The sequence below is a fragment of the Salvelinus alpinus genome, chromosome 25, assembly GCF_045679555.1.
Source record: "Salvelinus alpinus chromosome 25, SLU_Salpinus.1, whole genome shotgun sequence".
In the NCBI taxonomy this organism is placed as follows: Eukaryota; Metazoa; Chordata; class Actinopteri; order Salmoniformes; family Salmonidae; genus Salvelinus; species Salvelinus alpinus.
Window position 1 is genome coordinate 4,848,313 of NC_092110.1, and position 27,077 is coordinate 4,875,389.

General features: G+C 45.1%; 1 protein-coding gene across 3 annotated transcripts in view; it reads right to left on the reverse strand.

Moving 5' to 3' along the window:
* The window catches only part of plekhh1 (pleckstrin homology domain containing, family H (with MyTH4 domain) member 1), a 63,590-nt gene that overhangs the window by 31,763 nt on the left and 4,750 nt on the right, over window positions 1-27,077 (reverse strand). For all 3 annotated transcript variants that reach the window (XM_071365364.1, XM_071365365.1, XM_071365366.1), the window contains exons 2-7: window positions 17,955-18,170; window positions 5,937-5,999; window positions 5,484-5,633; window positions 5,183-5,266; window positions 3,512-3,593; window positions 2,057-2,661 (exon numbers count right to left, since the gene is read on the reverse strand). In XM_071365364.1, the coding sequence (XP_071221465.1) occupies window positions 2,057-2,661; window positions 3,512-3,593; window positions 5,183-5,266; window positions 5,484-5,633; window positions 5,937-5,999; window positions 17,955-18,107 (1,137 nt within the window). In that variant the 5' untranslated portion in view covers window positions 18,108-18,170. The remainder of the gene's footprint in view (window positions 1-2,056; window positions 2,662-3,511; window positions 3,594-5,182; window positions 5,267-5,483; window positions 5,634-5,936; window positions 6,000-17,954; window positions 18,171-27,077) is intronic.

Here is a 27,077-nt window from a genome sequence, read left to right on the forward strand (position 1 = left end):
GATTGGAATTTAATCGATTGATTGATGCGGTTCAAGTTCAACTAAGTTTATTAATTGATTACATCCCAGAACGGCCATCACACATAGGCACAGTCAAACAGTGCAGGGATTCTTGAAAGTTGGGACAATCCTTGTCTGGCATGGGAGCTATATTTTTATAGTTAAAGAAGATTTTGTTACATTATTTGAGCTTAAAAACTACATTTAGGGCAATTCTATTAGGGGAAAGATTTGTTTTTAGAATTTTCGAAATATTTTCGAAAGTATTCATTTCCATGTCGGCTCTATGCCTGGAAATCCCCTTGTCCGAAGCAAAGGATCCCAATTCTCCCAAAAAAGTGTTTAAAATTCTATAAACTGCCATGAATTAATATGAACTGAAAAAGGTCTTATGTAGTTTATTGCAATAGCCCTCTCTAACTTTAAGGAATATTTTTGTCTTCAGATTTGTCTAAAATCCTAAATGAATCAGGAATGAGCAGGGTTAGCTCCACCATAAGGACCCCTTGTTCATGCCCTCACTACATGTAGTGCAACAAGATCACTCAAGGTCTGTAAAGTTCTCATCATACAATTATTATTATTTTAATCACCATGGTTACAAGCATAAACTGTCAACTCCAGCTCCCTGATAGATTAAGATAAAAATACAATTTTGGTTCAAATATGTTGATTTTAATTAGGTTTTAGTCATAAAGCCACTGAGGACAAATCTACATTGATACTTTCTTTGTATGCAACTTGAATGAAGAAAAAAAAAAGACATTTCTGTCAACTCTGTAAAATAAAAACTCTGTCAGATTTTTGTTTAACTTCAATTCTGTCAGATTGCTGAAAGATCTGATAGAATGGTTCGGTTTAACTGGGGATTTTTACAAACGCTTATTTTAATCTTTTACATTTAGAGGCTAAAATGTGTCTGTTTTGAGTATTTGTTGTCAACTCACTGATGGCTAACCCCGTAAGATCATTTTTATCACTGTTCTGCAACATCTGCTTAAACTATTGAAGTATTTGCTGTGCTTGATCTAAGGCATAATGTTTGCTTTATAAATGTTGATTCAAGTTCTGAATCTAGAAAAACATGCCAAAATACTAATGAAATTAGCCCTGGAGCATTATATACTGAGTGTACAAAACATTAGGAACACCTTCTTAATATTGAGTTGCACCCCTTTTCGCCCCCAGAACAGCCTCAATTTGTCAGGGCATGGACATTACAAGATGTCGAAAGCCTTCCACAGGGATGCTGTTCCATTTGTACTCCAATGCTTTCCACAGTTGTGTCAAGTTGGCTGGATGTCCTTTGGGTGGAGGACCGTTCTTGATACACATGGAAAACTGTAGAGCGTGAAAAACCCCAGCAGCATTGCAGTTATTGACACACTCAAACCGGTGTGCCTGGCACCTACTACCATATCTCGTTCAAAGGCACTTAAGTCTTTTGTCTTGCCCATTCACCCTCTCAATGGCACACATACACAATCCATGTGTCAATTGTCTCAAGGCTTAAGCATCCTTCTTTAATAACCTGTCTCCTCCCCTTTATCTACACTGATTGAAGTGGATTTAACAAGTGACATCAATAAGGGATCGTAGCTTTCACCTGGATTCACCTGGTCAGTCTATGTCATGGAAAGAGCAGATGTTCCTAATATTTTGGACACTCAGTGTATAGCGCTACTAAACAAAACACGTTCAGAGATTTGTTTTACATATTAAGTTAGACTTATTTGTATTACATATAATGTTAGAATTAAACAATCAAGGCCCATGTAAATGTTAAATTAAATGCCTTTTACGGTGTCTGACGGCGAATTAGGAGGTTGTTCCTTTACATTGTGTGATAGCTGATACTTTGGTCTATCAAAATATACACAGTATTTCAAATGTTGCTAATATTAAGAAACAATGTGGGGGAAGAAAGTACAGATTGTTCCGTTTTCCAAGAATCCCTGAGTTACAAGAAATGTACGACACAGATACAAGCAAGGGAAAGAGCACTGTAACGACAGGTGATTAGGGCCACTAGTTAGGAATGTAGAACTTATCACACCTTGGGTAAGGTCATGCTGGTCCCAGTATGGGAGGGTAGAGCCAGGGTCTGGGCGGTGGTCTGGAAGGGGTGGGAGTTAGACGGAGAACGGCAGAGGAGAGGGCTTTTAGGGGTGGAGGTAGGCGTAGGGGTGTCAGAGATACTGCGACCCCCGTGGGTTGTTTCATAGGTGGAGGAAGAGGAGGAGGAGGAAGAGGAGGAGGAGCGGAGACGTTGGGAGCGGAACTTGCTGCTGAGCTCGTCCGAGGAGTGGTCTCTGGGAGTAGCACCACCTAGTGGTTGGTCTTGACCTCCAGTGGTCGGACCAGGACTACCAGGTCCAGCCCCAGTCTCCCTGCCCCTGCTGCCCAGACAGGGAGTGTTTGACAGGGTTACTGTCACTGTGCCGTGGCCTGTTGTGTCTCCTCTGTCCCCTCGGTCACCGCTCCGTTTACAAGGCTGCTCTGACCTGTCCCCTATGCCTGTCTGTCTTCCCCAGCCTGTCTCCTCCTGGACAGGCGGGGTCCCTGGACAGCTTGGGGTGTGTAAGGGGCTGCAGGGTACCTGGTGGGTGTCTGTGAAAGGAGAGGTGGGTGGTCCAGGAGATGAAGGGTTCTCCAAGATAGCTATTGAACAAGAGGGGAAAATATAAAATAAATAAATAATAAATAAATAATATGTGCTTGCCTACGGAGCTGTGAGGGGAACGGCACCCCCGTACCTTCAGGCTCTGATCAGGCCCTACACCCAAACAAGGGCACTGCGTTCATCCACCTCTGGCCTGCTCGCCTCCCTACCTCTGAGGAAGTACAGTTCCCGCTCAGCCCAGTCAAAACTGTTCGCTGCTCTGGCACCCCAATGGTGGAACAAACTCCCTCACGACGCCAGGTCAGCGGAGTCAATCACCACCTTCCGGAGACACCTGAAACCCCACCTCTTTAAGGAATACCTAGGATAGGATAAAGTAATCCTTCTAAACCCCCCCCCCTTAAAAGAGTTAGATGCACTATTGTAAAGTGGTTGTTCCACTGGATATCATAAGGTGAATGCACCAATTTGTAAGTCGCTCTGGATAAGAGCGTCTGCTAAATGACTTAAATGTAAATGTAAAATGTAAATATATAGTCAATCTAGAGACACAACTGCAGCTTTTGGCAATATCACAACATGCTCTGTAGAACATAGGCCAACAGCAGTCTTCCACTAAGGTGACTAGGCCCTGATACTATCATAGGGTGTGCTCCAGGGCTCTGTGCTGGGCCCCCTTCTCTTAATAATCTACATACTCCCACTCGGACAGATCCTTGTAGTTGTTATCGCGGTAAAAACAGTTGACTAGCAGATGGCAAGCATCCAAGGCCTCTGGGCGAGGGTGTCTGTCTATTAAAAGCGAGTGTGGCACTCTCAGAGAGTATTCTGGGTAGATGAACTAAAGTTCCCAGGAGTTTTGTACAGCTGTGGTGGAAGGGGGATCACCTTGGAGTTTGTCCTGCAGCATCATGATCTGTTCTGCCTGCTTCAGGTTGGACATCTTCAGTTTCTGGTTCTCAATCTCCATCTGAAAAACAGTACAGAAAGAAGATAACAATGAGTAGAAGTTTTGAGTTAATTGTTCTCATTGTCTTTATCAACTGATCATGACCTATGTTTGTTTTCCAGTTTAACTTCACTAGGGTAGGGGGCAGCATTTGGAATTTTGGATGAAATGCATGCCCAAATTAAACTGCCTGCTTCTCGGGCCCAGAAGATATGATATGCATATAACTGGTAGATTTGGATAGAAAACACTCTAAAGTTTCCAAAACTGTTAAAATAGTGTCTGTGAGTATAACAGAACTGATTTGGCAGGCGAAAACCTGAGGACAATCCATTCAGGAAGTAGTTTTTTGGGGGGTTTTGTAGTTTTCTATTCAATGCCATTACAGTATCCATTGACTTAGGACTCAAATTGCAGTTCCTATGCCTTCCACTAGATGTCAACAGTCTTTAGAAATAGTTTCAGGCTTGTATTCTGAAAAATGAGGGAATAAGAGCATTCGGAATGACTGGACCCTAAAGTGTCGCAGAGCTTTTTCATGCGCGCGACAGAGAGATAGCAATTCTTGTTTACCTTTTAAATTGACGACGTTATTGTCCGGTTGAAATATTATCGATTATTTAGGCTAAAAACAACCTGAGGATTGAATATAAACATCGTTTGACATGTTTCTATGAACTTTACGGATACAATTTGGATTTTTTTGTCTTCCTGTTTTGATTGCGTTTGAGTGGAGCCTGTGGATTACTGAAGAAAACGCGCAAACAAAACAGAGGTTTTTGTATATAAAGAGACTTTATCGAACAAAATAAACATTTATTGAGTAAATGAATGTCTGCTGAGTGCAATCATATGAAGATCATCAAAGGTAAGGGATTAATATTATAGCTATTTCTGACTCTGACTCTGTTCTACTTGGCTGGTTACTGTTTGTAATGAATTATCTAGTGGGCTATGTTCTCAAATAATCGTAAGGTATGCTTTCGCCGTAAAGCATTTTTTAAATCTGACACCGTGGTTGGATTCACAAGAAGTTCATCTTTAAACCTATGTAAAATATGTTTTGTTTTCTGAATTTTTATAATGAGTATTTCTGTATTTGAATTTGGCGCCCAGCAGTTTGACTGGCTGTTGAAGAGGTGGGACGCTATAGTCCCACATACCCAAGAGAGGTTAAATAATGCAAAGAAATCTTTGACCTGGCTGGTCCATATAGGATTTATATGTACTGTACACGATGCCAGTATTGTGATACTACGATTTTCCTTGTCAAAAAGAAAAAATACAAAGCAGACTAAACTCCTATGGTCCTTCAAAAAAAAAAGATCTGTATTATAATCCACATAATAATTAAAATGTCCTGTTGCTGGAGCATAATTTTCCTTCTGTAGCAAACTGTCTCGAAAAGATGTCCTACAATCTGTAGCTTGCAAAGTAAACAAATGTGACACTGGGTGACAACATAAGGCTGTTTTTTTCCAACATTAGGACTATTTTCCTCAAGAAATGAAGTCCAATTCATGTTTTCTTTCCTTTTCTTCCTTACTTCATAGTATTGTGATACATACTAGTGTCGTGACAACAATACTGCATACTGTATTTGAGCTTACCTCTCGTAGCTTAAATGTAACCCAGTCTTTGATTTTAGCAGCCTTCTCCTCAATGGTCTTCGCCTCCTGGGCTCTGACTAAGATCTATAGGCCAAGAAAACAGGGTTTTAGGGTTAGTCAGGGGTTTATCAAAACCCACATCCTTATGAACATAAATGAACATGTATGTTGCTACTCAAATGGCCCCATATTCTCTATCTAGTGCACTGCTTTGGACCAGGGCCCATAGAGCTCTTCTCAAAAGTAGTGCACTATATCAGGGATAGGAAACCATTTGTGACTCACCCTATAACTTCCCTACCTGTTTTTCCAGCTGCACCTCTAATCTCTTTATCACGGCATCTTTCTCCTGCACCTGATTGGTCAGCTCCTGGTACCTTCTGTACAACGAGTTCTCTGATTCGCTGGGTTGTATGTTTGCAGATTTCAGCTTCTCTTCCATGACATGGACCTGTAATAGACCGTTAACAACAGGATGATTACGTGCGCACAGACTCACAAGATAGACGGGAATAAACGGGCTCTTTCTCTGACTCTCAGTAGAGGAGACAAAAAAGACGAGCCTCGATGGTTATACAGAGCATAGTGCAGAAATGAGAGGAACGAGAGAGAGACAAAGACAGAGAAAGAAAGTGACTTTTGTAGTGGCGATGAGCCTGACTCTTGGCACACTGTGCTGCAGCTACTTGAGGCGACTGAAGCTTCTCCAGTAGCTTGAAGTAGCTGAAGCTGTGGTTTTAAAACTCTGCCGTACCTGTTTCTCGGCGCTCTCAGCCCGTTGGTCAGACTCTGTAACCCTCTGCTCCAGCTCTTGCATCTAGGGGACAAAAAGGTTGCCATGGTTACTCCTTCTTACGGGTCAGCTGTGTCAGTATGGGGTTAAAGGGGGCCACTGGAAAATCCTGTGTGTGCGTGTGGTTGTGTAAGAGAGAGTTTGCACTGCCCTCCTTTTGAGAGGTAACTCTGAGCCTCCCCAATCGCAATTGCTAGCTCTAGTACTTACACAAACGCAACAACTCAACTCAGAGATGCTGCCATGCACAGGTTCAGGCAAGACACATCTTGCAATGTAGGCTAGCACACACACACACACACACACACACACACACACACACACACACACACACACACACACACACACACACACACACACACACACACACACACACACTCTGTTAGCTCTATAGACCACAAGCACACACACACTCTGTTAGCTCTATAGACCACGAGCACACACACACTCTGTTAGCTCTATAGACCACTCACTCACTCACTCACTCACTGTTAGCTCTATAGACCACAAACACACACTCTGTTAGCTCTATAGACCACAAACACACACTCTGTTAGCTCTATAGACCACAAACACACACTATGTTAGCTCTATAGACCACAAACACACACTCTGTTAGCTCTATAGACCACAAACACACACTCTGTTAGCTCTATAGACTACAAACACACACACAGACTGTAGGGGGTCGGGGAGAGAGGGGAGAGGGGGTAGAGGAGGGAGGACCCTTGGTTTGTCAACCTTGTGAGAGTCATTGCACGATACCAATTCAACTCAGACATTTCTCTTCACAGCATGCAATCCTACTGAACAATAAGACCTTGAACATTATCAGGCAAGGTCATCAGAGGGTTTTCAGGAAAAAGCCCTGAACCTAACTGGTCCCGAAATTGCCATATACTGAGCTCATCAGAGGGGGCTACGGACTGTGTGTGCCTGTGTATTTTTGGTTTTACTATCCTTGATGGGACCTCACAAGGATCGTAAAACAAGGTATTGGTGGGGACATTTTGACAGTCCCCACAAGGAAAAAGGCTAGTTTAGGCTTAGGAGTTATGTTTAGGGTTACAATTAGGGTTAAGAGTTAGGGGTTAGGTTTAGGAGTTAGGGTTAGGTTTAGGGTTTGGAGTTAGGTTAAAGGTTTAAGGATAGGCGTTAGGGAAAATAGGATTTTGAATGGGAATCAATTGTTTGGTCCCCACAAGGATAGTGTGTGTGTGTGTGTGTGTGTGTTTGGGTGTGCGCGTTTGTGCGCGTGACGGGAGTCTCGGAGGAATTATCTGTGGTGAGATCAGATGTTTTTACATTTCTAGGGGACTGCTACTTCAACACTGGAGCATGATAAGCTAAACATAGAGCACAACGGCTGAGATACACGCCAGTTAAAGCTTAGCTGTGTAAACCTCGCAAAGACTGCCTCAACCTCTGACATTAATACTAAAATAAGGATACGTTTAGCCCATATACAGTTGAAGTCGGAAGTTTACATACACTTAGGTTGGAGTCATTAAAACTCGTTTTTCAACCACTCCACAAATTTCTTGTTAACAAACTATAGTTTTGGCAAGTCGGTTAGGACATCTACTTTGTGCATGACACAAGTCATTTTTCCAACAATAGTTTGCAGACAGATTATTTCACTTGTAATTCACTGTATCACAATTCCAGTGGGTCAGAAGTTTACATACACTAAATTGACTGTGCCTTTAAACAGCTTGGAAAATTCCAGAAAAGGATGTCATGGCTTTAGAAGCTTCTGATAGGCTACTTGATATCATTTGAGTCAATTGGAGGTGTACCTGTGCATGTATTTCAAGGCCTACCTTCAAACTCAGTGCCTTTTTGCTTGACATCATGGGAAAATCAAAAGAAATCAGCCAAGACCTCAAGTCTGTTTCATCCTTGGAAGAAATTTCCAAATTCCTGAAGGTACCACGTTCATCTGTACAAACATTAGTACACAGGTATAAACACCATGGGACCATGCAGCCGTCATACCGCTCAGGAAGGAGATGTGTTGTCTCCTAGAGATGAATGTACTTTGGTGCGAAAAGTGCAAGTACATCCCAGAACAACAGCAAAGGACCTTGTGAAGATGCTGGAGGAAACAGGTACACAAGTATCTATATCCACAGTAAAACGAGTCCTATATCGACATAACCTGAAAGGCCGCTCAGCAAGGAAGAAGCCACTGCTCCAAAACCGCCATAAAAAAGCCAGACTACGGTTTGCAACTGCACATGGGGACAAAGATCGTACTTTTTGGAGAAATGTCTGATGAAACAAAACTGTTTGGCCATAATGACCATTGTTGTGTTTGGAGGAAAAAGGGGGAAGCTTGCAAGCCGAAGAACACCATCCCAACCGTGAAGCAGCATCATGTTGTGGGGATGCTTTGCTGCAGGAGGGACTGGTGCACTTCACAAAATAGATTGCATCATGAGGTAGGAAAATTATGTGGATATATTGAAGCAACATCTCAAGACATCAGTCAGGAAGTTAAAGCTTGGTCGCAAATGGGTCTTCCAAATGGACAATGACCCCAAGCATACTTCCAAAGTTGTGGCAAAATGGCTTAAGGACAACAAAGTCAAGGTATTGGAGTGGCCATCACAAAGCCAAAGAAAGTTTGTGGGCAGAACTGAAAAAGTGTGTGCGAGCAAGGAGGCCTAAAAAACCTGACTCGGTTACACCAGCTCTGTCAGGAGGAATGGGCCAAAATTCACCCAACTTACTGTGGGAAGCTTGTGGAAGGCTACCTGAAACGTTTGACCCAAGTTAAACAATTTAAAGGCAATGCTACCAAATACTAATTGATTGCATGTAAACTTCTGACCCACTGGGAATGTGATGAAAGAAATTAAAGCTGAAGTAAATCATTCTCTCTACTATTAATCTGACATTTCACATTCTTAAAATAAAGTGGTGATCCTAACTGACCTAAGACAGGGAATTTTTACTAGGATTAAATGTCAGGAATTGTGAAAAACTGAGTTTAAATGTATTTGGGTAAGGTGTATGTAAACTTCCGACTTCAACTGTATGTATATGCACTGTTTTTGACCAGGGCTTACAGGGCTCTGGTCAAAACTAGTGCACTATATAGGGAATATGATGCCATTTAGGAAACAGACTTAGTCACTCACGGCTAGAGTAACACTGACTAAATCTAGGGGAGAAGGGGGGGAACAGAGGGAAGGAGTGGGCGTAGGGTGTTAGTGGTTAGTGGTGAAGTGACTCTTCACCTCAAGGTTAAAAACCTTGAGAATGAGTCCAAAGAAAGGCATTAATGGCCGAGTGAGAAAGGAGTCAGAGAAGTAAACAAAATCTTCACCACACATTAACCAGTAGTAAAAAAGCATATGGTTAGCTTATAGTCACAAGTCTCTCAGGAAGATTTTAAGCAGGCCAAGTTGACAATGAGGGGACATAGGCGGTACTTCTAAAATGGAATGAACATTAAAGTAGCTGACACATCCAAGTAAAGCTTACTACAAGCTCTACGGAGACGCAGGATTCAGAGCGTAGTGCAGTGTTGCAATTTCGTTGTTTGTCACAAAAAGGGCCGCTCCTTGTAAACTCAGCATAAAAAGAAACGAGCCTCGCACTGTCAACTACGTTGTTTTATAAGCAAACTTAACATGTGTAAATATTTGTATGAAAATAACAAGATTCAACAACAGACATAAACTGAACAAGTTCCACAGACATGTGACTAACAGAAATGGAATAATATGCCCCTGAACAAAGGGGGGGTGGTCAAAATCAAAAGTAACAGTCAGTATCTGGTGTGGCCACCAGCTGCATTAAGTATTGCAGTGTATTTCCTCCTCATAGACTGCACCAAGTTACTTGTAAGAGCATAGAATCTAAGATGAATCTATGTATTACATGTTTATTTAAATGCTTTGTATTTTTTGTATGGAAGATAAAATAGCCTAGATTTTCTTGTGTTTCGAAAGTTGAGCTGAGAGGAGTTGTAATGCTGTAAGGTTGGAAGGTGGGTAGGGTGATGGTATGGTACTCCTCTCCTCTCTTAACAGGGGGGCTGATAGTATCCAGAGAGGGAGGTGGACAGAGAGAGTGACAGACAGGGTAACAGACTGGACCAGACTCAGCGGGTCATCTCATCCACTAACAGCTGACAGCTTCATCATAGACAACAGCGCAGTTAACACACTCCTGCTACAACTATCTTAAGAATCTGGACATGAGTAAACAAATGGAGAAACTAGGTTACTTTCGTAACCTCAGTTCTCTGAGAAGATGAGTGAGATGCCCCACAATGGGATTTGCTGATAGGAGGATCACTACAAGAAGAACCAATAACACAACGTCTGTCGGAGACCCTCTGGTTATTCTCAAGCATGTCTCTCTTCTTTGCCCTCTTGCGAGCTGAGACATCTCACTCATCCTCAGAGAACAGGGGGTTACGAAAGTAACCTTGAGTTCTCTTTCAAATACTTGTTTCGATGTCTCACAATGGATTATGGCCAACTCTCGTATCACAGACATGCTCTCCCGAAGCCAGGGTAGTCCCAACAATATCACCCCTCAGAGCAGTGGTGTCGTGGAGGGTATACGCAGGTATACGCCGAATACCCACTTATTTTTCAGTGGGCATTGCGTATACTCACTTCTTAGTCCCCACAACGTGTGTTGAAGTAGTGTAGTGGAGGTCTACGCCGTATCAATTAATAAGGCTGATAGAACAGATCAGAATGTTTCGCTTACAATGCTGACCTATTATTTCTTCAAATGTTATGCCCAGCGATGTGCACACCTTCTAAAATGCGCACCGCACACGCGAGCGGTTTCATGGACAGAGATGGAAAGATCTGTTCGAAATTTAGAAAGAGGGGAGATCTAAAGATGCGGGTTGCTAATATGACTAGGATAATGCCTTTGGCTCCTAGACAATGAAAGAAAGTTCAAAGGAAACCAATAGTACAGGGGGACGCATATGAGGAAACCTGTAAAATAATTGCATCCACGTTTCTATGGTGTGATTTTGGCTATCGGCTACTTTGACGCAACGTAAGACATGCCTCATTATAGGATGTAAAACGTCCAGGTTTCAAACAATTAAGTAACAGGAAAAATATAGCGATGCTTATGAGGGAAATCTGTCAATTTCTCCCGACTCAGTTGAGTCTCATTTATCTGTTTCAATAGTAGGCCTACTATTAGCCTACTATTAGCCTACTTGCACAGTACAGCTTGGGTTGGCCTGACTCCGAAAGAACAATATGGTATTTATAACTGTTTCTCATAAAAACTTTCACACAGGGTGCCTTTCCTTTTAAAAAAAAAGCTCAATTTAAGTATACCCACTTCTCTAGGCACCACTCCACCACTGCCTCAGAGGCTTTGTCACTGAGGACAGTATGCACCAATGAAGGTGCAGTGACACCCAGTCGGTAAAACCTCATAAATGTGTGAGAGGTGGCCCAACATGCCGTATCGCAAATCTCTTGCAAAGAGATGCATTTGAACAGTGCCCAAGAGGTAGCCATACCTCTAGTGGAATGAGCCCTCAGGCCGTCCGGGGTCCATAAACCATTGGTATTATAAGACAATTACAATAGCCTCCACTGTCCAATGGAATAGCCGTTGACGAGAGAGGGGCCGACCCTTGTAGGGATGTGCCCAAGAAACGAAGAGTTGGTCGCTCTTACGTAATGCTATCCAAGTAAGCGTGCAAAGTGTGTTGTGGACACAAACTGTAGAGACGATTTTCCTCCGTAGAAGAGAAGAGTGGCGGGTGGAAAGCAATTAAGTAACCCTTGGATAACCCCGGGCAAACTGTAGGCACGAATTGGGGACTGGTGTAATTGGGCACCAAACTAATTGGGAATTGGGCAGGTGGAAGGGTTTTAAAGGAGCGCTATTTAAGTCCGCTCCCACATTCAATACGGTGTGCTCTGCTTCACAGAATAATATTGACAGGTAGTCTGTGTAGATGCAGAGAGCGTATTGTATCTTTCTTTTATATTTTTTCTTATTATTTTGTAATTTACCCCTTTTCTCGGTATTCAATTGGTTCCCAAGAGCCATGCGTCCTCCGAAACACGACCCAGCAAAGCCGCTGCTTCTTGACACAATGCCTGCTTAACCTGGAAGCCAGCCGCACCAATATGTCGGAGGAAACACCGTACACTTTGCGGCCGTGTCAGCGTGCATGCACCCGGCCTGCCACAAGAGTTGCTAGAGCGCGATGGGACAAGGACATCCTTTCCGGCCAAACCCAGACGACGCTGGGCCAATTGTGCGCCACCCCATGGGTCTCCCGGTCGCGGCCGGCTGCGACAGAGCCTGGACTTGAACCAGGATCTCTAGTGGCACAGCTAGCAATGCGATGCAGTGCCTTAGACGCCACTCGGGAGGCCCTAGGATGTGACAATTCTGAAGGAAAGGCAGAAAGTGTTTCAATGAAAGAAACAATGTCAGCAGTTTGAGGTAGTTTATAACAGCATGGCGGAACTGTGGGGACCACAAACCATTTACTGCTCTTCCTTCGTAAAACTGTGCCCCACACCGTGAGTGATACGTCTGTTCTCACCACCTTCCTCATTGATACTAACCGTAGGGGAGTGCCTGAATTGAAGACCGAGGGGCTTTTCCAATGTCGGAGAGCCGAGAGACATTCTGTGGTCACCCTTAACTTTCTATTGAGGTGACGTCGTGTACACAGATGTTGGGCAGATACCCAACGCTGGAGGTCTCTCATCCTCAGTGTTACTACTGAGATGGTGGACGCCATCAACCCCAGCACTTTGAGACGCGTACTGAACATGACCGAGTGCCCTCTGTGGAACAGAGGAGAGAATCCAACTTGACACCTAGGTATTCTATTCTCTGTGTGGGCACCAAACAGCTCTTTTTTCTGGTTGATCTTGAACCCTAACTCGAAGAGGTGGGTTTTAAGGGAAACCGTGTCTCACACTGTTGGCTCCTGTGTCGGGGAGCAAAGCCAATAATCATCTATGTAGGCGGAGACTCTTAGTCCCCTGATACTCAGGGGTGCTAGAGCTGTCCATCACACTTGCTGAACGTCCGTGGAGCTAGTGCTAGCCCGAAGGAGACAGCGAGATATTTATAGGCTGGGCCCTGAAAAGAAAACCTGAGAAACATCCTGTGTGGTGGTAGAATGCTAATGTGAAAATAAGCGTCCTGTATGTCGACTGAAGTGAACCAGCTGCCTGGACGAACAGAGTGAGACAGCATGTTAAGCGAAAGCATACGGAACATGAGCTTCCTCCAGTTGTGTAAAGCAAAATCATTTAAAGTACTTCCTAAGTCGTTTTTTAGGTAATCTGTATTTTACATTACTATTTATATTCTTAACAACTTTTACTTTTACTCCACTACAAACCCTAAAAAAAAGAATGCACTTTTTACATTTTCCTTGACACCCAAAATGACTTGTTACATTTTGAATGATTGGGTTGGGCCGCGGTCAAAACCGCTGTTACCCATCCTGCATCCCTAAATGGCTGCGTTGTTCGACTTCGGGCTGATATTCTCTCATGAACGTAATGCAGTGAGGCTAAACCAGTCGGTGTAGTTAACACAAACAAGTGAACGTAGAGAAAGAGGAGAAAGGTAAAAGCTAAAAACCTAGCTAGTTAGCACAATGTCAGCTGTGCTTTCTTTGTCTCTCAATGAACAAAGCGTCTCTCTTGACAGTCGAGCTGTGAAGCTAGGTCAGTCAGTCTACTCAACACGTCTCGAGGGAAAGTGGGTTGAACTAAACGAGAGAGAAGAGCTAGTAATTTTACTGTCTGGCTAGGTAGAAAAGCTAGTTTGGTGGTTTAGCTGGCCTTGCGGCAATGGTTTCTACAAAATTTTTCCATAAAACTGAGCAATTTTGATCGGCAGTGCCACCTAGTGGGCAATTTCTTGGAATCCTCAAATCAGAGAACAGATATTGGTCATGTGATCAGTCTGCCATTCTAAAATATTTTGGAAAACATGGCAGACGTTTTTGAGCTAAGGTGAGAGAAAATCAACTCCTGTTTTGGAGTGAATATGTTGGCCATTCACTTCTCAACTGTTTCCTCATTACAATATTTGACAATGATGCATTAATACATACTGTACATAATGTGTTCAGTTCGTCACTGACAAAAATATCCAGGCTGGGGTGCATGCTAATCGATTAGCATGCTAACCTAAACTTATGCTAAGTCATTGGGACAAGCTGGCAAATTCGCTAGCCTTTTTTGTATGTTTAAAGGTACAACACATAGGATTTTTGCATTGGATTTTCTGAACATTTTCAAAATTCATAAATATTCATATATATATATATATATGAAGTGTCTGCAGTAATGCAGTAATAGTGAAATGATAGTGTTTCACAGTATTACTTAACCACCAGTTTTGTGATTGGCTGGGATATTTGCCTATTGATTTCTCCCTCCGGAGCAGCATCTGTCAAAATGGGAAAGCTGTTCTGACTTTGTGGTTGTGTTATCTAGTGGAAATCGCTCGGTCCTTTTCTGGTTGCAAAACAAGCACTGATTAGTGTAGGGAATCATTGTAACATCTAAATCCCTGTGAAATATATTTTCAATAACAAAAAAGATAGTTTTTTACAGCTGTTTGAAGCTGGTGGACCAAAACTAAAAAGTAAAGGTTCAAGCACCCTTCTGTAGGAATTCGTGCACCTGCAGGAACCCCTCTTTATACTTATAGTGGTCCATTTTTAAGCTAGGCCTCCAGTACACAGGCAGGAGGCGGGGGTACTCCAGTACAGTAGGTGGTGGTAATGCACCATAGCTTTGGATGCCAACCGTATCCGCGGATGCAGGAATGCCCACATGCAAGAATGCCCCGATTTGCGGGCCGCAATCACACGCTATTGAGGAAGAGAGCGAGAATAACCAGCGGTGGAGCGACTGGCAGGGAAGGACTCACCGCTTTTGCCCACTCTGGGTTGTTGTGATTGGTTCCTCCTGTAGGGATCCGCCTATCAGGGAATCCCATTGTGAGACATTGAAACGAGTATTTGAAAGAGGACCTGGAAATGCAGCTAGCAGTAACACACATCTAAGAATACTCCCATGAATATGTACCTGCATTCTACACCTTTACAGACCCTCAGAAAGCTGCTGCTGGTCTGTAGGTTAGCCATACCTGCAACTTATACTATATTGTCTTAATACCAGAGAGAGAGAGAGAGCGAGAGAGCGAGAGAGCGAGAGAGAGAGAGAGAGAGAGAGAGAGAGAGAGAGAGAGAGAGAGAGAGAGAGAGAGAGAGCAACTGACTACAGTATAATCATTAACCCAGTGATATGGCTGTTAATGGTTAGTGAGAGCCATTGTTACTGTTAATGGTTTAGTGAAAAGTTGGCTCAATCATTAAGTGGACATCCAGAGGTCAACAATGTTACATGAGGAAAGATAGACTAAGGGAAGATGGGTGGGGGGTGGGGTGGGGGGGGGGGAGAGAGAGAGAGAGAGACCTTTCTCTCTAATCTTCCAGTCCAACAGCTTATTTCAGGTTTCTTCCCAAAGTCCAGTGAGACCTAATTTGGTTGGAGAACACAGCTTCCCGTCTCCCTTGCACTGTCCTCATCCTATGTTTTTAGGCTCCACACGTTTGGTTCCAGCACTATAAAATCAACAAACTAACCCAACAAATCATGTTTATATGTGCAGTGCACTCAAAGCCAGTAGCCTTTTGCCTTCTATAGACTTCCTCTCTGGGTGACCATTGACCTGCATCACATGATAGAGCACGTCTCCACTTCTTAGGGCCATTAGGAAGAAATTCATGTAACTATGAATGATGAAGTCCACATGCCTAGTATTTACTTACTGTAGCCAACCCATCACTAATAGAAAACAGCTCTTCTATAAAGAGCAAGCGATGCATCTTTTACGCACGCACACACACACACACACACACACACACACACACACACACACACACACACACACACACACACACACACACACACACACACACACACACACACACACACACACACACACACACACACACACACACACACACACACACACACACACACACACACACACACACACTAGGCTGGTGGGTGGAGGTCTGTGTTGTGGAGGTCTGTGCTGAGTGTGTTCTCTCTGGGGAGGGGGAGGGTGTTGAGTGCTAATCGGCCATGTTATTGCTGTTTGGAATGATTGCCTCACGCCCCTGCCACACACACGCGACACCGACAGACGGACAGAACTCGCAGACTGGTAACCGACGGACTGACCCGGACCTGCCAAACAACACACAGCGATTAACACGCACACACACAGAGAGAGAGAGAGAGAAGGTAGAGGGCTGATAGGTTGACAAGAGACAGAAAAGAAAACCCTACAGAAAGACTTTATGATCTTATCATTAACCCTAAATGTTCCCTGTAAACATCCGGCTGACTGACCGACAGCAGCAGGAGAATAAGGGATGAAACTTAAAGTGACAGTCCTCCTTACCAAAACAATGCAAATATACTTGGTTTTATACTCCCTTACAGCCAGCAAGAAGCCGTCCCAGAGCAAAATCACTTTCAAAAGGTGGCTTAATAACATCGTTACTCTGAACATTAAGCAAGTGAGCAAATAATAAATGATCTCGGCCTTTTTTTGTTTTGCCTTGAATTAGTCTTTTTGGAAGTTTTTCTTGGTAAGACCTTTTTTTTGAATACTCTGAACATTATTAGAATGTTTTGAAACATGTTACAAACAATGTGAAGAACTATCCCTGGTAAATGTTGCTATACTGTTCCTGGAAGGATTTTATAAAGAACTTTCTCAGAACACTTACACAGGAGGTTGGTGGCACCTTAATTGGGGAGGACGGGCTGGAGTGGAGTAAGTGGAATGGTATCAAATACATGGTTTCCATGCGTTTAATGCCAATTCATTTGTTCCGTTCAAGCCGTTCTTATGAGCCGTCCTCCCCTCAGCAGCCTCCCTGATGCACAAACCACACACACACACACACACACACACACACACAGCACAAACCACACACACACACACACACACACACACACACACACACACACACACACACACACACACACACACACACACACACACACACACACACACACACACACACACACACACACACACACACACACACACACAGCACAATCCACACACACACACACATACAGCACAAACCACACACACACACACACACACACGCACACCTGTATTTTCCCTCAGGCACTCATTCACACAAGTCAGTAGATTCCTTGCTTTCACGCAGGGCTGTTTGGAACAGACAAGGAACAGACAGTTAACCATTTGTTGCAACACAGAGGTCAATGCAGCATGACAGAGTCTAGAGGACAACAAAAGCACCAAAGGGAGAGACAGAGGGATAGAAGGAGGGAGGTTTTAGGTGTTCATTCACAGGGAGTCTTGTGTGGCAACTGGCCAAGGAGGGATACTCAAAGAAAATGTTCTTAAACCAGCCTGTTCTACTAAATCAACACAAATGATCATCATAGCATAATCAGATCCCACACTGTCTGTGTCTGTTGGCTGTATAATGGTAAACAAGCTGTACATTTGGACATAGTGCAGTTCATTCATGCACAACAAGTCAATGTCAGGTCAAAACACGCACTGGCAAGGCTGCTCCGTGGGTGGAAAACATGATCCTGTACTTTATGTTATGTGATGATAAAATAACGTAGGTTTGGGTACAACTGTTCTTTCTCATCCATCAGACCAATGTTTCTTTATCCTGGTCCGGAGGACCAAAATAGGTGCACATTTAGTTTTTGCCCTAGCACTACACCTGATTCTACTAATCAAAGGTTTGATGATGTGTTGATTAGTAGAATCAGGTGTAGTGCTAGGGCAAAAACTAAATGTGCACCTATTTTGGTCCCCAGGACCAGGATAAAGAAACACTGCCTTAGACAGTACAAAGTAGCAATGGCACATGATGGTGGTTATACTACATTACCCATGATGCCCCTCTCTCACCTTCTCAGCCAGCAGCTCTCGGATCTTCCCCGCCTGCAGACGGAACCTGAGCAGCTGCATCTCCAAGGCAACGCAATGCTTCTGCCAATCCACGCTGCCGGCTCCTCCTACAGAGCCTGGTCCCGCCCCGCCACTCTCCAAGACGTCCGCCATCTTGACCGCTGACCGACAGACGGACAGAACTCGCAGACTGGTAACCAACCGACTGACCCGGACCTGCCAAACAACACAGAGTGATTAACACACACACACAACACAGAGTGATTAACACACACACACACACACACACACACACACACACACACACACACACACACACACACACACACACACACACACACACACACACACACACACACACACACACACACACACACACACACACACACACACACACACACACACACACACACACACACACACACACACACTCTTCCTCAGGTGTCGCCTGTTCCTCCTGAAGACTTGTCCCTGTTCTGTCTTCACTTCTTTAGGACCTTTGCTCCACAGGTCTGACTACTATGGCCCTCTGCCATCACTGTTTCTTTCCTGTGAGTGGCTGAACTCTCACCCTGTCATCTCGTTGCAGCTCTGTGAGATCCTTAGCAGAGGTGTCGTAGTACTTTGCCTGTTTCTGTTGTCTTTCTTTGAACTTCTCCTGCTGACAGTTTGCCATCCCCGGTCTCAGAAGATTTTCACTCATTATCAGTAGTGTCTTTGTACGTCTTCCCATGAGCACCATTGCAGGGCTGCTGCCTGTTCCTTGTGACGGGGTATTTCTGGAATCCAGCATGGCCAGGTATGGGCCAGCACCTGCTCTCTTTGCTTTTGCCATCAGTCTTTTGGCTGTTTTCACTGCCGATTCCACTTTGCCATTACTTAGCGGGTACCTTGGAGACTATGTTTTGTATGTAAAGTCCCAAGCCTTGCTAAAACTTCGGAACTCGTCTGAAGAGTACTGGGGACCATTGTCTGAGTAAAGGATGTCAGGTATCCCATAGCATGCAAAGTGTGTCTTCAGTTTTCAAATGACCGTTTTCGACTGTGTGTTCTCCAAATGGTCCACTTCCCAGAAGTTGGAGAGATAATCAACTGTGACCATGTAGTCTCTGTCGTTGAACTGGAACAGGTCAGTACCTATTTTTTCCCAGGGACACTTTGGTGCTTCGTGTGGCCTCAACGTTTCTTTCCGCTGCTTCATAGCCCATGCAGTGCAGGTGCTACATTGTGCCATGTATGTTCTCAGCTGTGCATTCATGCCTGGCCAGTAGACACACTCGCGAGCTCTTCTCAGACATCCCTCTGTTCCTATGTGTGACGAATGGATTCTCTGCATGATCTCTGACCTGAGGGCAGTAGGCACAACGACTCGCTCACCTCTGAAGATAACTCCATTTTGCACACTCAGCTCATCTCTGTTGTGAAAATACATGGCTACTTTCAAAGGTACATGTCCTTTCACTTCAGGCCACCCCTGCAGGGTCACATTTTTCAGTGTCTGGAGCTCCCGGTCCAGCTCAGTGGCTCTCTGGATGGCCTTTAGTCTCTCGCTTGACACAGGGAGGTAGTGTATCATATTGATTGATTCCACTTCGACCTCCACAGGGCCTCTGTTGTCTTGTTCTGTGAGGTACGCCCTGCTCAGGGTGTCGGCCAGCACCACATGTTTTCCCGGAACGTATCGGAGACTGACCTCGTTGTTTTGGAGTCTCATGCGTTGTAGTCTTTTTGGTGCGCTGAGGAGAGTCTTTGTCATGATGCTCTCTAGAGGTCTTGTGATCTGACTGCACTTCCACAGTTCGTCCATATGTGAACTGGTAGAACCTCTCCATGCCAGACACCACTGCAAGCAGCTCCTTCTCTATCTGTGCATACCCTTTTCAGTCTCTGTCAGGGCTCTGCTTGCAGCTCCTTCTCTATCTGTGCATACCCTTTTCAGTCTCTGTCAGGGCTCTGCTTGCAGCTCCTTCTCTATCTGTGCATACCCTTTTCCAGTCTCTGTCAGGGCTCTGCTTGCAGCTCCTTCTCTATCTGTGCATACCCTTTTCCAGTCTCTGTCAGGGCTCTGCAAGCAGCTCCTTCTCTATCTGTGCATACCCTTTTCCAGTCTCTGTCAGGGCTCTGCTGGCAGCTCCTTCTCTATCTGTGCATACCCTTTTCCAGTCTCTGTCAGGGCTCTGCTGGCAGCTCCTTCTCTATCTGTGCATACCCTTTTCCAGTCTCTGTCAGGGCTCTGCAGGCAGCTCCTTCTCTATCTGTGCATACCCTTTTTCAGTCTCTGTCAGGGCTCTGCTGGCAGCTCCTTCTCTATCTGTGCATACCCTTTTCAGTCTCTGTCAGGGCTCTGCAAGCAGCTCCTTCTCTATCTGTGCATACCCTTTTCCAGTCTCTGTCAGGGCTCTGCTGGCAGCTCCTTCTCTATCTGTGCATACCCTTTTCCAGTCTCTGTCAGGGCTCTGCAAGCAGCTCCTTCTCTATCTGTGCATACCCTTTTCCAGTCTCTGTCAGGGCTCTGCAAGCAGCTCCTTCTCTATCTGTGCATACCCTTTTCCAGTCTCTGTCAGGGCTCTGCAAGCAGCTCCTTCTCTATCTGTGCATACCCTTTTCCAGTCTCTGTCAGGGCTCTGCAGGCAGCTCCTTCTCTATCTGTGCATACCCTTTTCCAGTCTCTGTCAGGGCTCTGCAAGCAGCTCCTTCTCTATCTGTGCATACCCTTTTCCAGTCTCTGTCAGGGCTCTGCTGGCAGCTCCTTCTCTATCTGTGCATACCCTTTTCAGTCTCTGTCAGGGCTCTGCAAGCAGCTCCTTCTCTATCTGTGCATACCCTTTTCCAGTCTCTGTCAGGGCTCTGCAAGCAGCTCCTTCTCTATCTGTGCATACCCTTTTCCAGTCTCTGTCAGGGCTCTGCAAGCAGCTCCTTCTCTATCTGTGCATACCCTTTTCCAGTCTCTGTCAGGGCTCTGCAAGCAGCTCCTTCTCTATCTGTGCATACCCTTTTCCAGTCTCTGTCAGGGCTCTGCAAGCAGCTCCTTCTCTATCTGTGCATACCCTTTTCCAGTCTCTGTCAGGGCTCTGCTTGCAGCTCCTTCTCTATCTGTGCATACCCTTTTCCAGTCTCTGTCAGGGCTCTGCAAGCAGCTCCTTCTCTATCTGTGCATACCCTTTTTCAGTCTCTGTCAGGGCTCTGCTGGCGTATGCTATTGGTTGTCCTCCCTGCATCAAGGCTGCTCCTAACCCACTCTCTGAAGCATCACACTGTAGTACAAGCTGCTCTGTTGGGTTGTAGTATTTCAGCACAGGGGTCTGTGCAATGGCACCCCTGGTTTTATTGAAAGCCTGTTCATGTCTCTCTGACCACTCCCACAGTGAGTCCTTGAGTGTTAGCTGTCGCAGTGGCCCGCAGAGCTCCGTGGCGTGGCTGCAGAACGTGGCTAGGTAGTTTACCATGCCCAGGAAGCGCTGTACCCCCTGCACATCTGTAGGCCTAGGCATCTGTTTGATGGCTGTCACTTTTCCTGGATCCACTTTCAACCCCTCTGATGTTAGCAGGTGGCCAATGTAGGGCACTTCCTTCAGCCTGAGCTGCAGCTTCTCCGGATTCAGCTTGATATTGAGCTTCCTGCATCTGTCCAGGAGCATTTTCAGGTTTTTGTCATGGTCCAGAGTCGTCGCTTCATCATTGTCTCCTTCTCCCACAATCAGGATGACATCTGCAATGATTTTGACTCCTGGAAGACCTTCCATTGCCTGGTTCAACTTCCTCTGAAAGATCTCTGGGGCTGGACTGATTCCCGTTGGCATGCACAGCCACCTGTAGCGTCCCATGGGAGTAGAGAACGTGGTGAGATAGCTGGATTCCTCCTCCAGTTCCACATGCCAAAATCCGTTTTTACATCACAGAGAACACGCGTGCTCTGTTCAGATCTGGCAGCACGTCTTCAACACTGGGAAGTGGGTAATGGCTCCTCTTGAGCGCCTTGTTGAGAGGTTTCGGATCAATACACACTCGTAGTTTTCCAGACGGTTTCTTCACTACGATCAGGCTGCTAATCCAATCTGTGCTTTTTTTCAACTGCTTTTATCATCCTTTCTTTCTCTAGACCACTGGGCTCCTCTTTGAGTGGTTTATATAGTGCTACTGGCACTCTTCTCTTCGGCAGCTGGACGGGCTCCACTCGCTCATCCACTTCCAGCTTCAGTTCGCCGGGTAAGCATCCATCTCCCTGGAATACATCAGAGTACTCCTGTTTCATTTGCTCTTGAGTCCAGGATCCTGTTGTTTTCTCGATGGCCAGGATGTTGTGATGCTGCACAGTAATCAACTCCATTGCCTGGATAGCCTTACTGCCTAGAATGGGCCTGTGCCCATTCTTGTTGACTACGATGAACTCAACTCGGTAGGTTTTCTTATTGCGTGGATTGATCACTTTAAGTGTGCACTTCCCCGGTGGCGTCAGAGTGCTCTTGTTATACATCACCAATACCCGACTGCAGGGCTCTAGGTGACTGGCTTTTATGAGGTTCGCAGGGATAACATTACAACTAGCACCACAATCTGACTGACTTTTTGTTGACCAGCATGGTCGCAAAGAGAGCTGCATTGTGGTCTGTGTTTTTCTCCTGCACCACGTTGATGCTCTCTGACTTTGGCCCTAGTGTGATGCACAGAACATCCTCACGGCTCTCTGAGTCAGCTGATTCATTTTCCATTGCCAGGACTCTTGTTTCTTTTGCTGATCCCTGCCCTTTTGCAAACCGTAGAGAAGTGGTTGTTTTTTTCCACAGGATTTACATTTTTGTCCATATGTAGGGCATTTTACCTTTTTTCTCTCATGTGTCTGTCCACAGTATCTGCATTGTATAATGCTCTGTCCCTCTGTAGGGTCTCCTCTCCCTCTCGGTCTTTCTTTCTGTGTTACTGCATGCACTGCTACAGGGCCCTGCACATTTATGACGTTAGCTCTCTGTCTGGGCAGTTCTGCAGCTCTTCCAATCTGTATACATTTCTCTAAACTGAGATCAGTCTCTCTGAGAATGTGTCACACGTGCCACACACAATCCTGTCCCTGATAAGAGAGTCTGTGATTACTCCAACGTTGCAGGTGGCCACGAGAGTCCTCAATTCAGTGAGATATCTGTCTAAACTCTCATCTTGGTCCCTGACTTCGCATGAAAAAATGATATCTCTCAATTGTTTCATTTTTCTTGGGATCACAAAATGCAACCAGAGCTGCAATTACTTCCTCAACAGAGATATTTTCTTTTGTACTGCCCACATATAGGGTCTCACAAATCTCTCTGCCTTTTCCCCCAATGATAATACAATCACTTCACTTTGTAGTCATCAGTTTTTTCTCTCATTGTAAGAGCCATGTTCAAATTGAATTCCTCTTTCCATCTTTTCCAGGTCAGTGCTAAATTACAATCCTCAAAGTCTATTTTTCCCGGAGGTTTCAGTGCATTTTCCATGGCGATTTATTGGTAGAATGGAACGTTGGCTACTCACGAATCTGCTTGTATCCAATAGCCAGCTAGCTTTTAGCATAGAGTCTCTCACGATAGCCATCTAACGTAGACGTTCGGCGCGATGACTAGCCCGTAAACGAGGCACTTTTTCAAACTGCTGCCTGGGATGTATTCTTCATTAACATCGATGAGATCCAGGTTCTTTTGAGTACCGCTGCCACCATGTTTCAGTATGCTTTGTGTTGTAGTCACGACAGACAAAGATATATAGTTAAACAAACTTTACGAGGCATCTTGTCAACCAGCACATTAATGAAGTAAGTAACAACTGGTTTCCGTTTCCTGTGTAACATCAATATGAGTAACATCAATATTGCTACACCCCGGTATATAGTTAAATACGGTATGTCGCCAAGCCCTAGTAAAATACAGTATGCCGCCCAGCCCTAGTGAACAGCATGCAGCCAAAACAGGCCTTCACAATATTTCAAATACAATCACGGGGGGAAAAAACAGGTTGGAAAGCAAATGGCTCCTCTGCTGAAAATAGAACAATCTAATCTGTCTGTTCCAAAATATCCTATCAACTTCCAAATAGGCATATTGAGCCAACAGCATTGTTTAACGAGAGCGAGAGAGGTTTTTGGCACGAGCACATCGTCAACTCTGGTGCGTGAGCTGCACATCATTGGGTGAGTTAGTAAGTACATATCTTTGGTGTGTGTGTGTGTTTGTGCGGCTCGCCTTGCTCCCTCCCTCAAACATATTTTTTTCATGAAAGTAACGCAAAGTAATAGAACTAGTAATATAGCGTGTTACTTTCCACACAAAGTAATGTTTTAATGTAATGCATATTACATAGAAATATGTAATATGCTACTTTCAAGTAACTAATCACAACACTGAACAGGACATTATTATTATGTGGATTATAATGAATGGACATTTTTTGTAGGGGTAAATAAATTATTTGTTAGAGCAAATCCAGTCTGACATTTTAAAGTGGAAATTACAAACTTTAGACGCCTTTTTAAACCTTGAATACAATACAAGCTTGCATTTCCTTTCTGCACAGAAAAATTCCTGCAAAAATAGGATGATCAAATTAAGATACAGCATCTTTTGCTAAGCAAAATCATGTGAAACCCCTCTGAAGATCTTATGGAAATAGTCGCACCTCACAACTCATCCTCACTTCACTTCCTGTGACTCAGTGGGGCAATGTGAGAAAAGCAAACACTCACCTCTCAGCGATGACTTCATTATGACAGTTAAATAAAAGCTTCCTCTTTGAACCTCAAACTGTCTTTAGCTCTACACACAGCAGGCCAGGCCTTGCTTTTTAACTAAATGACCTAATACCTCCTAACCCAGTCCCTGTGCCCCACCCCAGCCAGTATCCGTCCCACACCAAGATCTCCATAGCTTTAGTATATGTGCTGCTAAGGCCTAGCGCAGCCTGGCTATGCAATGCCTGTATTCCACCCCCACTCCCAGCCCCCAGCCCCCACCCCCAGCTGTCCCCAGCCCCCAGCCCCCAGCTCTCCCCAGCCCAGCCAGACCAGGCAATCCCTTCTTAATTACAGGGCAGGAGTGAAACGGTCAGGCCGGTACAATAGTGTTTCTACCAGCATGTCACCTGTGCAACTAAAGGTGAAAAAACTCTAGATCACCTCTACTCCACACACATGCAAAGCTCTCCCTCGCCCTCCATTTGGTAAATCTGACCATAACTCTATCCTGCTGAATCCTGCTTACAATCAAAAACTCAAACAGGAAGTACCAGTGACGCGCTCAATATGGAAGTGGTCTGATGAAGCGGATGCTGAGCTACAGGACTGTTTCGCTAGCACAGACTGGAATATGTTCCGGGATTCATCCGATGTCTCCGGCTTCATTAATGGGTACATCGACGACGTTCTCCCCACATTGACCCTATGTACATATCCCAACCAGAAGCCATGGATTACAGGCAACATCCCCACTGAGCTAAAGGCTAGAGCTGCCGCTTTCAAGGAGCGGGACACTAATCCGGAAACTTGTAAGAAATCCCGCTATGCCAAGGCAACATGTCTAAATGACTATCGCCCCGTAGCACTCACATCTGTAGCCATGAAATGCTTTGAAAGGCAGGTCATGGCTCACATCAACACCATCATCCCAGACACCCTGGACCCACTCCAATTCGCATACCGCCCCAAAAGGTGCACAGATGACGCAATCTCGAATGCACTCCAAGCTGCCCTTTCCCACCTGGACAAAAGGAACACCTACGTGAGAATGCTGTTCATTGACTAGAGCTCAGCGTTCAACATACACATCTACCTCAACTACATCGCACCCCTGCACTGTTAGTCCACACCTGTTGTTTATGAAGCACGTGACAAATACAACGATTTGACTAGTTCTCATTTTTTCTATGGCTAGGCGGACACCCAGACAGACTCAGACAGACAGACGGACTCTCCAGCATGTTTATCCATAAAGGCTCAAGCGGGAATTCAATGGGGGATAAGTTGATTATAGTAATGATAACAAAGTGTTGAATGTATAACTCATAAAGACAGACTCAGACAGACAGACAGACAGATGAGAAGCCATCCAGTCAGCCAGCCAGAGAGCCAGACAAAACAGATAGACAACCAGCCACTTAGCTAACCAGCCTGCCGGCCAGACAAACAGATGGCTGCTGAAACTCAGCCATTTCTCTCTGCACTCTCTGCAATTAGCCTGCTCATAAGTGTAGGGTTAGCACCGGCTAGCAGGCTAATTACAGAAGCCATATATCCAGAGGTTCCTCTGGCCCACCACAAGGCCTAGACCCTGGTGGAGTGCTGGATGGATCTCTCTGGAGGTTGAGGAGAACCAGCCAGGCAAAGGGAAACACGGTGGGGAAGGGAGGTCAGCCCAAAGCAGACAGCCATTCTAGACCCTGCCAGCCTAGCATAGAGCTGGCCTGCTACGGTAGGCCCAGCTAGCTATGGCCAAACCAGGCCAACCCTGGTATGGTAGGCCCTGCTAGTCCATTCAGGCTAGACCAGACCAGGCCAAAGCATCCCTGCTATGTTAAGCCCAGGCCAGGCCACCTCCACCAGTAAGCTAGCTAAGACAGCTGGGTGCAAACAAACCATTTGCTGGTTAAACACTTTCAGCACGACCATGCTAATTCTCCCTGGGACAATTCATTTAGTTCCTTTAGCACTGCATGCTTGTTTAACATAGGGGGGAGAGAGTGGGCCAGGGTTGGTCCCCTCTCCTCTCCTCTTGCTGCAGGGAGCCTGGGCTGGGGCCTTCCGTCCCTGGGCCTTCCGTCCCTGGGCCTTCCGTCCCTGGGCCTTCCCTCCCTGGGCCTTCCGTCCCTGGGCCTTCCCTTCCTGGGTCTCCCCTCCCTTGGTCCCTGTCTAGGCCTTCTGTGGGTCTTCCTTCCTCTGCTCCCTTCTTCTCCAGCTGAGAGACCTTGAAACACTCTGGGCCAGAGAAAACACTAGTTGTCTGGGGAATACTGGATTGAAACCCTGCTGCAGGCAGCTCGCTGGAACCAAGATATACACTACCATTCAAAAGTTTGGGGTCACTTAGAAATGTCCTTTTTTTTTTAAAGAAAAGCACATTTATTGTCCATTAAAATGACATCAAATTGATCTGAAATACAGTGTAG